The following is a 13,969-nucleotide window of genomic DNA, read 5'->3' on the forward strand; positions in this document are numbered from 1 at the left end:
GTCAGAATGAATTGATTATTTGATTCTTTTAACAATTTCTCTAATCTAATCTAATTAAATAATTGTTCCGTTGCTGTTGTTTCCTAAAAGCCATTACAGTCTTTTGGAAGGTGGATAATTTCGTTTTGTTGTCGCTTGACGAATTTTATGGGGCGTTAACCAAAAAAAATCAGATTAGATCCGGGAGTGTCGTCTGAAAGAACAATGTACAGACATTAAACGGTTTAATTGTTGGGCCCATTCCGAAATTGAAGGAAGAGAGCCTAAAAACATCAAAAGCGAGAAAAGATAAGAATCGACCATTCACACACAAACAGCTGGTTATTAATTTTCATTTTGCCATTTTGGCTACTCTTGTTTCGATTGCGTGTTGTGATGCGATAAAGGAATAAACACCACACGAATATTTACAAAAAGAACAGAAATTACTTAATCGCGCAAAATTATTTTTTTCCGTTTATTTTGTAGAAAAAACATTTAATTCATTGGCATTTTTATGTTCCACCGTGATTTTGTTTCGAACCCTCCAAATAAAATTGGGGTAAATAGTTTGAGAAAACTCAAAAATTGTTCCCAAATTGAGTGTGACTTTCGCTTCGCATATTCCGTCCGATTTTCGAATTGAAAGCCGACAAAGGTGGGCGTAGTTTGCAAAAAAGGGGATTATTGATGGGTCCGGCGCCGACACCGCAAATAAAACAACGCGGCTTTCGCCCCCGGCAACACATTTTCCTACGCTAAAAACAAACACACACAAAAACGACAATCGATAATTAAGATGTGCCACGTATCCATCCCAAAGTTGGCGACTGTTAAATACGCATACGAGTGCTGAGTGAGTGCGGTTCCCGCGGGACAACGTAAACTGTCGGATCCGAAGTGAATCGGAAAAGGATTGAATTTATTTCGGTGTCCCAGATCAAAGGAGAAACTTTTCCCGCTCCAAAAAGAATCGGATTATTGTGTAAAAGGAAAGAAAATTAAGCTGGGAGAATTAAATCGATCTCTTTCTCTAAATAAATTCTTCTCTCATCTTAGCTCTTCTGTTCTGTCACGATGATATCTATTTTAAAATGAATCTAAGATAATTAAAAAGCTATTTCGTGTTTGTTGCTTACTCCAAGACTAACAACTCTATGATTAATTAACAAAGATTAAAAGGAAAGTAATAAATGGCTCTGGTCAAAGAGAAAAAATAAATAATTGAATGTAGAAACAATTGAAATAATATTTATACAGAATTATTAATAATATAAAATCATTTGGATTAAATTTGGAATATTTTTCATGATTTCAAACAATTGAAACAGTCAGTAAGTTGTAAACTCTCAAAGGACACAACTTTGAAACTGAAACTCGACTCCAGTGTTTACTTTTTTCTACGTCAACGAGTTTTCTTAATTAACATTGTTAATTAACATGTAATTGAACTTGAGCCAGTCGAGATGCAAACTTACGTCTCTTACGTTACTGCAGCTATAACAAATGATTATTCTTGAAAATTGATTGAACAGATGAGAAAAATATTCGTAAATTGGAGGACGTCCCGAAGTAATTTCGAAAACACAGGCACATAATAAGGTCTCGTGTACTTCGTTAAACTAATTACCAGGACACAATCAGTGCATTAGGGACACCGTGAAACAGCGAGCAGGGTGCAGAAAGCAAAGTGCGAAACTGGCCTCGCGCAACGCAACATATTTATCGTTCCATTAAAATGCTGGACCCACACAATATTAACAATACGTCGCTTTGCATCCAGATTATCAGATTATGTTTCTCCTTCTCTATAAACTACTTATCATTTGATTAAATCTAATTTGTATGACTAACAAATTTAAATCCAAAATATAATTTTGTGACAAATATTCACTTCAACAATGTTATTAACATCTTTAAGTATTAAATCTCTTCAAATGTTTTTATTTAAATTTAAGTTTAATAAAAATTAAAAAAATAACAAATATGACCAAAAGTAATCGTTAAATTTCAGGATAATTTTGATTATTTGTTGTTGATTTCAGTGCACTGAAAATATTTCAATCAAATAATTAATTGTTTCTAATCTTGTTTCAGAGTGAAGAAAAGCAGGTGGTGGCGGGCGGGCGTTGCGGTGGCGGACTTGGCACAGAACAACAGCAGAACAACAGCAGAAGACCAAGAAGCGGCTTCGGGAACGGTCAGAGGGGGCGACACATGAGCGGTGGCGAGGCGGCGCCGCCCCGGCCCTTGGGCGGGCAATGCGCGAGTTAGGCGCCCGCCCCGTCAGGCTAACACTAATCACCGAGGACCTCCAGCCCGACATTCATGTGCACCATCTATCCAACGCTGACGGTAATTCACTCTACCTGTTGTTAAAATTGGCGGATACGCCAGTATACATTACTTTCTACTGTTCTGTCTTATAATTTCTGAAAGTACGTAAACCATTTTACAAAATGAAATTGGTTTAGCACAGACAGGTTTACAGACCTAATGCCAATGCCTAATTAATTCATGAAAAATGTAAACGATGATTAAAAATGTAAATTCCTTGAGGTCCTTTCCTAATTATCATTTGGTTTTCAAATTTTTACGAGAGAAAAGGAGAAAATTGATATATAATTGAATTGTTCGCATCATAATCCGATAAAATAACACACAAAGTTGATTAAGGAAAATAAAAAATGAAATGTTGAATATGCACTAGATTAAATATTGACGGTATAATTAAATTAATTAAGTTAATGCGGTGCATGTTTTATGAGTCGTATTATTTTAAGGGCGCGCTTTATGGAAATATTGTTAATTAGTGTAATTAACTTAATAATAAAATTGCGCTCGACACACAATCCTAAATTAACGATAATTGAATCATCTAGCGTTTCAAGATGTACGATCAACCATTTTTTCTTCTTGTTTTCTTCAGCTCTTCTCACCATCATTGGTGTTGTAGTGATGTAACAAAAAACGATTAACATGGTCAAGATTAAATTTAATGTTGAACGGATGAAGGGCATCTTAAAACATGATTAATTAATTGTTTCACGAAACAGACGTAGATAGATTCCCTGGTGGCCAACAAAATTTGATATACTGTAGAGCCGTTTGGGAACGAGAATAATGTGTGTTATTATGCACGCAAACGTTACTCGACTTGTTGTTTATCCCTTAACTCATTAAACTTTTCCCATCCTGATTTATTTAGTTGCAACAACTTTTAAATTAGTCGGGGTAACTTGAACGGGGCAATTAGAACAGAAAGGTGCCAAATTTCGATTCACGTCATTTAGAAGGAAAAAAAGAAAGCATTGTATATGAAATGACGGAGGAGCAGGTGCAGCCAACATCTGTCTTTCGTCCTTTCCTTGTCCTTGTCCTTTCTCGAATGTCTACAGTTAATGCTTAAATAACAATTTTAAATTTATTTATATTGAGGAAACAACGTATAATTGGAATTAAATTCGATTTAAGGTAAAATTTTTAAGAATGCGTAATTAACGAATAATCCATGGAATCAAAAGTAGACTTCATTAACAGTGGTTACGAAAACAAACATGTTCAAGGAAGCACTCGTCAATATCATTGTCTTTCTGTTGTTTTTCATTTTTGTTGGAACGTACACACTTATGTAGGTTGGATATTTTGTATTAAAACTCAAGTTTGCGGCTTTAATCTTGGGAACACGAATAAATTCTTGTCGAGAATGTAATTTTCCATCGACCTCGGGGCAAACTTACTTACTCAACATTTCCTCATCTGACTTAACTAAACAATACCGCCGTTCACATAAAATAAGCAAAACTAGTCAAATTCCAATAATTGACAAAACGTGGAGGCCCATTTCTCTTCCAACTATATAAACGTAAACGTGAAACAAAATTTCTTATAAAAAAAAGGAAAATAAATTTTAATTTGGTATAATTAAAATGAATTTTCAAGCAAGCATACAGGTTGCAGCGTCGGAACCAGGTGTGTGGAACGAAAAGAAAACAGGAAAACTAATTAAATTATCATTTTTATCCACTGCGTCGGACCCGGAGTGTGTCGTGAGGAAGTGAGCGGCAACACACGCATGCATAAATAAATGTTCGTGTCGATGAGGAACATCTAAAATTGAGGATGGCACGATGTGACATCAAAGCGCAACGATACAAAGCGAAATTGAACGTCGAATAACTGAATAATGGAATTAGGGGGTTTGGAAGTGGTGGCGGCGGCGGCGGCGGCGGCGAGGGCGGCGCAGATTTCGGGAGCGGGCGACATCAACAACTAATTTGTATGAAAATTACTTAGTGTTTCTGATGACTGGCTCGCCCTAATTAAACTTGACTCGACTGGAAGATTCTACTCCATTTGCTCGATACACAACACGTCCTTCTTATTCTTCCTCTCCCGAATATTAACATGATTCAACTGTTCGTTCATTCATTGTTTGTAGTGCAGAATAATTAAATAGTGCTATTCGAATGTACAATAAAAAAGTTTTAAGTAAATTTCAAAAGACACATTAAAAGTTTAACCAAAGTCGGATAAGCTGCAGCAAAGTTTCGCTCCGTCTCTTTTACCTTTGGGCGATTTTAATTTATTCATTTTCCACTCGAGATGTCCATTTCAGGATGGTTTATTCATTGTAATTTTTTGTTGAATGTTGTGTGGAAACGATCCCATTCAGGTTGTAAGTTGAAAAGAAAAAGGACCAAGGACGAAGGACGTATGCATAAAAAATCCATCGGGCAATTTCCCGCGGGCGTGTAAATAAAAGCGAAAATAATTGAGTCCAATTTGCCGGTGTCGTACATCTGTTCGACGATTGCGTTCTCGTTTTTTCGGCCCGGGAGGTCTCTCGGTATTTAGACCGTCCCGAAAAAACCACTTCCATCTTCGTTTAATATTTTGCAGGTACCACAAACGGAGAGAGAGATTAGCGTTTTATTTCGGAACAAAGGGGAGTTTTGTGGGAGCCGTCACGTACTTAAAATAATTCGGTATTAAATAATTTTTTTCTTCTTCGTCCTTTTTGTTGAATTTCGTTCCGCCGCTCTCGTTAAAATTCTTGTGTGCGCACAGTAAAAAAAAGAGGAACATAAAAAAGACGAACATTTCATTTATCCTTTCCGTCCTTTTTCCACTCGCGTCTCTGCGAAAGTACAAAGGTGTGAATGAAACATAGTTTCGGTATCGATTTTTACAAAGAAACCCGCCTCGTGAACATGCGACACGTGAACGTCCTCTGAACTGGTGATAACATTGATGGGACGATGCTTTCTTTTTGCTTCCAGAGCTGGAGAAGAGGATTCCTCTCGCATCGGCGCAGACTACACACTGCGCAGAGCTGGAGGAGTTGCAGGAGCTGCTCCACTTCCCTGAAGAGGTTGCGCTGCGCCTTGCCGACACCGAATACCAACTGTTCTACCAGGTAAATATATGAATGCGTAACCCCGGATAAAATATGAATCATTGTAAATTATATTCCGGCCCGCGGAAACTGCAGCTGCTGCTTCGTCCTGCGAATTCATTACGGAACTTTGTCAGCTGCATTTTATCTTTTTACATCGTTTCTGGTGCCACATAACCATCTTTGAAACTCTAATAAAATAAATAACGTCACAACTTTGAAATAACGGTTAATAACGGATCCAATGGTAATTACTAAAAGTAACAAAGCATCCCGATTTATAATTCAAAATAAGGTCCCGGGATCGAGGCAAGTTTTGATGGAGTTTAAATTAAATTTCATTCGAATATTCCTTTTTCGATGATGCTCGGTTCATCTCTGGGTCACTGGGACAAATGCAACTCGTAAACTTTTTAAATTCTAACCGAGTCTGCCGCCTCCGATAACTTTCTCTATTATTTATCGCACAAAAACTTGTTCTGTACATGAACATGTCAATAAATTTAATATACTAAAATACTGAAACTTACTTACGAAAAAATCGACTATTTAATTAAATTTATTGTTGTTCTTTCCACTCCGGTGACGTAAATAATAAAGGAGCACGTGTACGTCTATAAATTATAGAAAGCGAAAAAAATAAAATTCAAGTTTAGTTCTGAGGCATCGAAAGGAAAAAGAAACAGTCTGCGCCATTTATCTCGAGTCCCTCGCATTTTCCACTCGTTCACTTTCCTTTTCCTTTTATCAACACACGATGTAATTTATCGGCGTATATGAAAATCGGTGCAGGAATCTCGTCGCACCTGCAATTCCGCTCGAAATGATTAAAACAGCGACGACCCTAATTATTGCAGGAATCGGGAATTACGGATGTCACACCATCTGCGCCCTCAATTAAATCCGGGAAAAACGGAATTAAACAGATAAACAATTTATTGATTTGGTACAATTTAGCATAAATTCAGTCAGTCAAACTTTTCAAAAGGGCTTCAACGGTGGCGGAAATTTGTTTATCGTCCGACCGAAAAATGGTTGTGATGTTGACAACTTGCTTGGTTGGATTTCTGTAAACCGGTGCGTAATTCTCACCGTCGAAAGTCAGGAATACTCTGGTCGGGAATTTCAGTTCTTCATAATGGACGATTTTGTTGTTCTTGGTGTCCAACAGGCAGATTTCGAATCCGAAATATTCGGAAATGATCTTGATCTCGAACTCACCCAACTTGGAATCCGGATCGAGGATCCAGCTGCAGTACTGACTCACCGATTTGCCGAGGATTTCTTCGGGATAACGAGCCGGTGTGTTCATCACACTTTCGAAAATCAATTCTCTGATGTAGGTGTTGACGGATTTCGGTTTGTAGGGGTTCAAAATGTAGCTCATGCTGTGCAACAACGAATTCTCCGGGGGAACCCTTTGAATGCACAGTTTCAAGTCCACCTTCTCTGATGATGATGATTCGGTTTCCATCTGTTTCGGTTTATCGCCCATTTTTTTCTGTTTAATGTTTTCACTGATGTTGACAAATGTGAATGTTAATTGTTTGTGAAAGTGACGTTTTCTAAAAATGTCAAATTTACAACAATAAACAACAACAAAAAGAAAACGTTTTCCTTTAGGCAATATTATCGGTTAAAATGGAATGAATTAAAACAATAAAAAAGGGGGAAACAACCCTCCAATTTAAGCCTCGTATTAATTAGAGCGACAACGAGTTCGTAAACGTTACACTTAATGCGGTTAATTATATTTGAAATTATTGTCGGTGAATTAAACTCCGACTAATCAACTAATTTCATTTTCGAATGGAATAATTAATGTTGACACCCACTTTAAATGGGATGAAATGAAAGCGACTCTGTTTCACTCCACACATTTTATTTGCGATAGACACAATCAATTTAGTGATTAGAAGAGTCGAACGTTTCCAGAAGCGACTCTGCGGCAACATAAACAGCTTTATCTCTGGCAAGGAAGACGGTCCTTTTCTCCTTGTTGTCCGTCGTAAAGCATGTAACCACGACAGGGATAATCGTGTTCGTACAACTGGAAGATTTTCTTTAGTCGCGTGTTGATCAGACAGATCTCGAGACAATAGAACTCGGAGATCATTTTCAGCTCGATCTCCCTAAACTGGGCGCCGGGACTCTGAATCCAATTGATGTAGTGGGAAAAGGATTTTTCCTAGAATCTCTTCCGAATAATTGAACGGTTCGTCCCACACTTACGTTCTCTCCGTTCGGTTGTTCAGAATGAAACTGAAACTGTGCAGCAGCGAATTCTCTTCCGGCACTTTGTGCACGTGCAGTTTCACTGGCTCCCTGTCGTCGTCCGACATCTAAACGTCAGCAACGTCACGACGTGTTTTGTTTCAGGTACCCCCGATCGACTATCTGCGACAGGTGACACTAGACCTGGGGGGCTCTACGGCGGGCGGCGCCCCGACTCCGGCGAGCGCCGCCAGTGCCGAGGCCCAAACACAGACGATCGCCCCGAATGCCACAACCGCCACCGCCGCCGCTACCGCATCCGCAACTGGCAATCGATCTTCATCAGTTGCCACTCTCATCAAACGATTCAATGAGGTAATCCAAACTTTTGACGAAAAATTTCCTCTTTATTAAAACGTTTCTTGATGAGATGTTATTAGGAAACTACCACCCATTATATGGAAAACAGATATTAATAAAAATATTTTTGATTGATAAAATGAACAATCATTGTATGGAATGTCAAAGTTCGTTGTAAAATATACCTGAAATGATATAATAAATTAATCCCATATACATAACACATCACTTGATGGAATAAAATACAATTTTCAACTTTAGTTTCTATTTAATATATGAATATTTTATTATTAAATCGAATACGAATAAAGATTTTTTTCATATTTTGTCAAAAAATTTATAATCAACTTCAATAAATATGTAGTCATTTGAAATAAGGCTTAAAGAGATATTTTACATATTGTATTTTATAATTTAATAAACCATTGTAATAAAATTAATTTAATTTTATCAATAAAAACATCCTAAAAAATGAAGGCGTAAAAATCATTGGAAGAGAATAATCTGTTTAGTTTTTTTTTTTTTTATTTCAGGCTTAATGTCTTTTTATGTAGCTTTATTACAGAACATCGATTTCGTTATAACATTTAATCAGGCGATCAAATGTAACGGAGAAGTCCTCCATTCAATTCGTGCCGATTCTCAATAAAAAATCATCACATCATCTTTTTTATATCTCTTCATTCTATAAATTAAATCGTGTTGCATGGACGGGATTCGATTTTACTGATTTCTTTTCTTTTTCTTTTTTCTCGTTCGATAACACTTGTTGAGTTCATTATTTTTGGATTGATTGTACCAAACATGAAGTTAAGGTTACACTTGACTCTGGTTGTTGACCAAATAAAGGTTCCTAAAGGATAATTTATCAGGGCGAAGGACCCTTTCCTCGTCACGGCTCCACGAATTAAATTTATTATACTGCATCGCCTTCACAATGATTTATCGATGTTCAAATGGGCCACCAGAGCTCAATCAAGTTTGTCTTTCATTTCTGCACTATTCTTGATAGCCATCCATCCTCAGGAAATGTCCTTAAGATTATTGCTCTCTTCCACATTTAAAATTGGGAATATCCAATTCATAAAGACGCCGAAAACTTGGAAATAGTTTTATAATGGACATCTCAATAAAGTGGGAAAAAATTGAAACGCCTACATGTCAGTCCGATGGAAAATCGGGGAAATATTGAAAGTAGGAAACGTCAATACATATCCGGATACTATATTAAAAAGGGGGGACGAAATCCTATTTTCTTCCCATAAAATTATCATCCCTATAGATATATATATATATAATCTTTAGAATGGGGTATCGAAATATTAACTAAACCCATTTAAATCATTTTAAATGAACGGAAATTGTGTGTATATGTAACGGGTTATCGGTGGTAATTTGAATACATAGATGTTAAATCAGTAAAACCAAAAACTTTTTGAGAGACACGTTACAACAGATTAAAGGGAACGATTCATTTCATTCATCTTCATTTAATAATTAGTTCTAATATTACTAACCTGTGTTTTCTTTGAATGGATCTTTAATTTATTATATATATATAAACGCAGGTTAAATCAACCTACCTATATTAACAAAAGAAAATAAAAATTGACAGTTATAGAGACTGCTGATAGAAATGAAAATTTAGAACTTTTAGTATTAAAATTAGAAATTTCATAATGTTTGAAGTAAATTTATCAACATCAATCTGATTTTCACATCTATTGACACTCCGAGCAACAAATATAAATACAATTCAATTGAAATAACAATTAATATACAATCATATTATTTATGGATAGTATTTGTATTTACTTAAATTTCAATGTACTTGATTTTTAACATTATTTTAATTGATTGCATCATTGTTATTATTATTTCAACAATACTTAAACTTTTTGTACTTTCAATTATTTCATTTTGTTCTAAAAAAGATACAATTGGCTTATAGTAATTAAAGTAAGAAATGAAATGAAATACACATTCAAATTTTTACTAAATCTATTCAATTTTACTTATAAGATATACACAGCACTATACGTCAGCTGTATAGCTACAGATATACTGCTATAAGAATGTCGGTGACGCGAACGCACGAGGTTTCACCCATTAAAAAGTGCCCAATGCGGTTAAACAAGTTTTCACTTCAATAAATATAAGAAAAACATAAACAAAACAAATAAAAATATGAAAATAAAATTGATTTAAAATGAAATTTATATATTGAAAAAATGAAAATGGTTAAAAGATTAAACTTAATAAATATTTTAACAATTAATTCAGTAACTAAGAAATTAAAAAAACTTGATAGTAAAAAAATTGTGGTAAAATCTTCCCAAGTGAATCCCAAAATTTTTATAAACTCAAATTCTAGAAACGGAGTGAAGGAAATGGTGATTTAAGTTTCTTAAGAAACAGAATGCCTCTAACAAGGATCTTACTTTAATCAATCAGGTAACTAAACAAATGTTCTTTTTCTCAACACTGTTGCCAAATTAATTTAAGACTTTTTCTACAAAAAACTACAAAAAAAGTTTAAACTCATCAAAAATCTGAAAAAAACAAAGTGGTGGTCTAAAAATTTCTCGCACCCTTTTAGCAACAAGAAAACAACAAAACAACAAACTTAAACAAAGTTGATTAAGCGATTAAACAAAGACAAAGTCCCAGAAATCGGTGGGAGTTATTATTAAAACATGTTAATCCCGTTTGGAATCTGCGGGACTCACCTTTGTGCCGTGAAATGAAATCATAAACACTCCCGAGTTCCGGACCCTCACTTTGTTCGTGAAACCATCTGCTCCCTCCAATTTAACCCCTTTATGCCCATCAGTGCAAGGGCAGTGTTGGTACAATTGAAAAGTTTAAAGTGTAATTCTGTTTTTTCAAGGTGAGCGCATGGGTAACCCAACTGATCATCTCCCAGCCCACCCACGATGCTCGAAGGGCAGTTTTATCCTGCGTCCTTCGGGTCGCCTTGTCCTCGTGGAACATCGGCAACTTCAACGGCGCGATGGAAATCATCGCCGGACTCAAGTAAGAATCGTCATCATCAATCAAAATGTTTCGGTGTGAAACGATTGATTCGTAATTCATCAAAAAGCATAGAGTCAAACGATAAATAGAATCCGATTAAATGTGAACGCAATCCGGGTGATAATTGATTGGATTTCTGAAACGAAGTGAATTAACCGCGAGCTCCACCGAAATGCATTTATTTCCAATTGGACTGTCCTGCTGAAATTATCCTATCATATTCAATCAACATAAACCGACAATAACAATAACGAGTCGACTTTTTATTTTTCACACAAATTAAAAAACCATCCTTTCTTTTGTGTTCCTTTTGCTTGCTTGAAGGAGCTGAATGTGTATCGATCAGTTGAACTTCAGTTTCACAGTCAAAGAGTACGTGTCGGAAATCTCAAAACACAATTCAACAATGTGTATGTGTAGCTATTAATACTCGTCCCGGATTCGGGTTCAGGTGAAACGGAGTCTTCGCAAAGGTCAGTGGGAACAGGGGTTTCTTTCGGCCTCCAGCGGATAATGGATGTTGTAGGCCGGCGGAAACTACTTGCTCCCGCGACTTTACGCCGCCACGCCGCCGCCCACTTAACATATTTATTATTAATCAACAAAGCATGCGGGTACAACATTAACAGACCATCCATTTGTAGATCGAACAAACTGAAGCCGTTCTGGCTGAGCATCACGGAGAAGGAGAGTCTGCCGGTCCTGGACTTCTTGTCGGCGGCCCTCCTGAGCGCCGAATACGACCGTGCCTTAAGCCGCGCCCTCGCCATGGCCGAATGTCCCGTCGTGCCGTTCTTCGGCGCGTTCCTGCGTGAGCTGCGCGAGATACTGAGCGCGGGCGCCGCCCAAGGAGCGCCTCCGCCCGGTGCGCCTCACGAGGTACCGCTGGGCGGCGGCGGCCCGCAGGACGTGGGGGCGCAGCTGCCGCCGAAACCCAAATCGGGACCGGCGGGATCGCACAGGGACCAGATGCACCATAGACAAGTGGTACTCCAAGCAAAAGTGGGATCGATGTCCGAATTGTCCGATTATCGTTCGCTTTGGTTGCAGTTCATTTCGGATTATGACGGGGAGGACCACCACTTTACGAAAATCGGTCCGGGCGGGTTGATCAACCTGGAGAAGATCTACCGGACGCAAGCTGTGATGGACCACATCTCGTTGTGCCACCAACATTACCACACCAGGAACCGATTGTCGCCCACCTCGTCGCTCATCGATTATCTAAAGTGTTCGACAGCGAACGAGCAGCGCGTTTTAGCAGCTGCACCGCCGGAAAAGGCGGAACTGGACTCGGAATACGATTGCGACGTGGACGATTACCATCCGGTCCAGCCTTTAATTCACGATCACGGCGTCAGTTTCGTGTGTCTTTCGTCACCGCACACCAAAGTCGACCAACACGTCATGCAGGTATTTCCAACGTTCAATACTTTTACCACACTTTACACTGGACACATTAATCCAATCCCTCTAACGAAAAAAATTGTCGTGCACCAGACAGAGTGACCTTGACCTAGTTTCGCAATTTGCATCGAAAAGGTCGAAATTTCCGATCGTCCCGTTCATCCTCCATTCATACGTCCTCGTCCCGGATCGAGTGGATGAATAATGCAGAAATCGAACGAACGATTCAGTTATTCCGCAAACATTTCATTTTAAACAAATCTGTATTAATGCTACTTTTCCAACTTTTAACTAAATTAACCTAAAAACCGGACGACTAATTAAAAAAGGACCCCTCCATTAAAAACTTCTTTCTCGACCGAAAAGTATCATGTTCGCGGACTTTTGCCGGGTATTAACGTCGTCATTATACCAATTACCGAAGACTCTTCAGTTACATCGTAATTAATTTGCCCGAAATAAACCGAACCGAATCAATTTAATTACGCCACGCCACACCACGCCACTTCGGAATTGTGTAAATGTCATAATTTTCGAATTAATTTCCATTACGGCTCTTGGAATTGTAATTAGCGGCTTTTCTTAACTTGTCCGAAATAAATCAACCTGGATCCGGGGGAAAATGACAAAATTATTGCCGGTTGGCGTGACGCTGATTGTCTTGTGAGGGTTCAAATGTTGAATGGAACTCAAACTGACAAATATTCTATTTCGTATGTGGCACAAATAAATCGGCGAATGTTTTGTGTGACTATCTTTAATTTCAATTGTTTGAAACAGAACTACGATTACAAAGTTAAACGGAACAATCATTTATTTCATTGGGATTCGCCCGACATCAAAGCTGCAAACATGTCAAGCATGAGTAAAATTACGTTTTGCATTTTATATGCCAACCAACCGGCCGACGTTGTTTTAACGATGTTGTTGCAATTCCAGATTTTACATCACGGGTCGACAGTAGTTTTATGGGAGGGAGCCGAAGGGGGTACCACAACAGCGGGCGCCACCCGAGGGGTGCTCCTCTATCTAAGACTGGACAGGTAACTAAAAATCTCATCAACCCAAGCTCAATTAAAATACGAAACACGTCACAGATCATCGACGACGCTCACGTGGGTGAGACCGAGTTGGAGCGGACTGAAGGCAGGTTCTTCAGGTGACGGAGGCAGCGACCCGTTCAGCGCCGACTTCAATCTGTCCTTCAATCCGGAGGACACGCTTGCACCGGGATTGTTGACCAAACTGGCTCTGCAAGCGGCCGGCGATCAATCCACTGGATCCACGCTGGACGATGGGTAAGACAAAGTCCGAAACTTACTGTGTCACATATTATGTGTGTGTGCGAGCTCTAATGGACACCGGGAGCCGAGCTTAATGGGTCCTTAATGCCCGACTGCGGAAAGTTGATCGTCGGACGAAACCGACAAAACAAACAATCATTGGGACTTGAAATTGCATTAGATAAACCAACAACCACTTTGCTTTCTCCTTCCACCACACCAACACACCAACAGAATTGTGTTCCTATTTATCACGACGGATTATTCCTCCTCAAATTAAATTCCCCCATAC

General features: G+C 38.3%; 1 protein-coding gene across 3 annotated transcripts in view; it reads left to right on the forward strand.

The window, feature by feature from the left end:
- Window positions 1-13,969, forward strand: part of LOC109608601 (1-phosphatidylinositol 4,5-bisphosphate phosphodiesterase epsilon-1-like) — a 33,048-nt gene that overhangs the window by 12,818 nt on the left and 6,261 nt on the right. For all 3 annotated transcript variants that reach the window (XM_049964609.1, XM_020025086.2, XM_049964608.1), the window contains exons 2-9: window positions 2,077-2,334; window positions 5,262-5,398; window positions 7,757-7,966; window positions 10,842-10,987; window positions 11,632-11,974; window positions 12,038-12,400; window positions 13,334-13,437; window positions 13,492-13,692. In XM_049964609.1, the coding sequence (XP_049820566.1) occupies window positions 2,241-2,334; window positions 5,262-5,398; window positions 7,757-7,966; window positions 10,842-10,987; window positions 11,632-11,974; window positions 12,038-12,400; window positions 13,334-13,437; window positions 13,492-13,692 (1,598 nt within the window). In that variant the 5' untranslated portion in view covers window positions 2,077-2,240. The remainder of the gene's footprint in view (window positions 1-2,076; window positions 2,335-5,261; window positions 5,399-7,756; window positions 7,967-10,841; window positions 10,988-11,631; window positions 11,975-12,037; window positions 12,401-13,333; window positions 13,438-13,491; window positions 13,693-13,969) is intronic.

The sequence above is a fragment of the Aethina tumida genome, chromosome 3 (genome assembly GCF_024364675.1).
Source record: "Aethina tumida isolate Nest 87 chromosome 3, icAetTumi1.1, whole genome shotgun sequence".
In the NCBI taxonomy this organism is placed as follows: Eukaryota; Metazoa; Arthropoda; class Insecta; order Coleoptera; family Nitidulidae; genus Aethina; species Aethina tumida.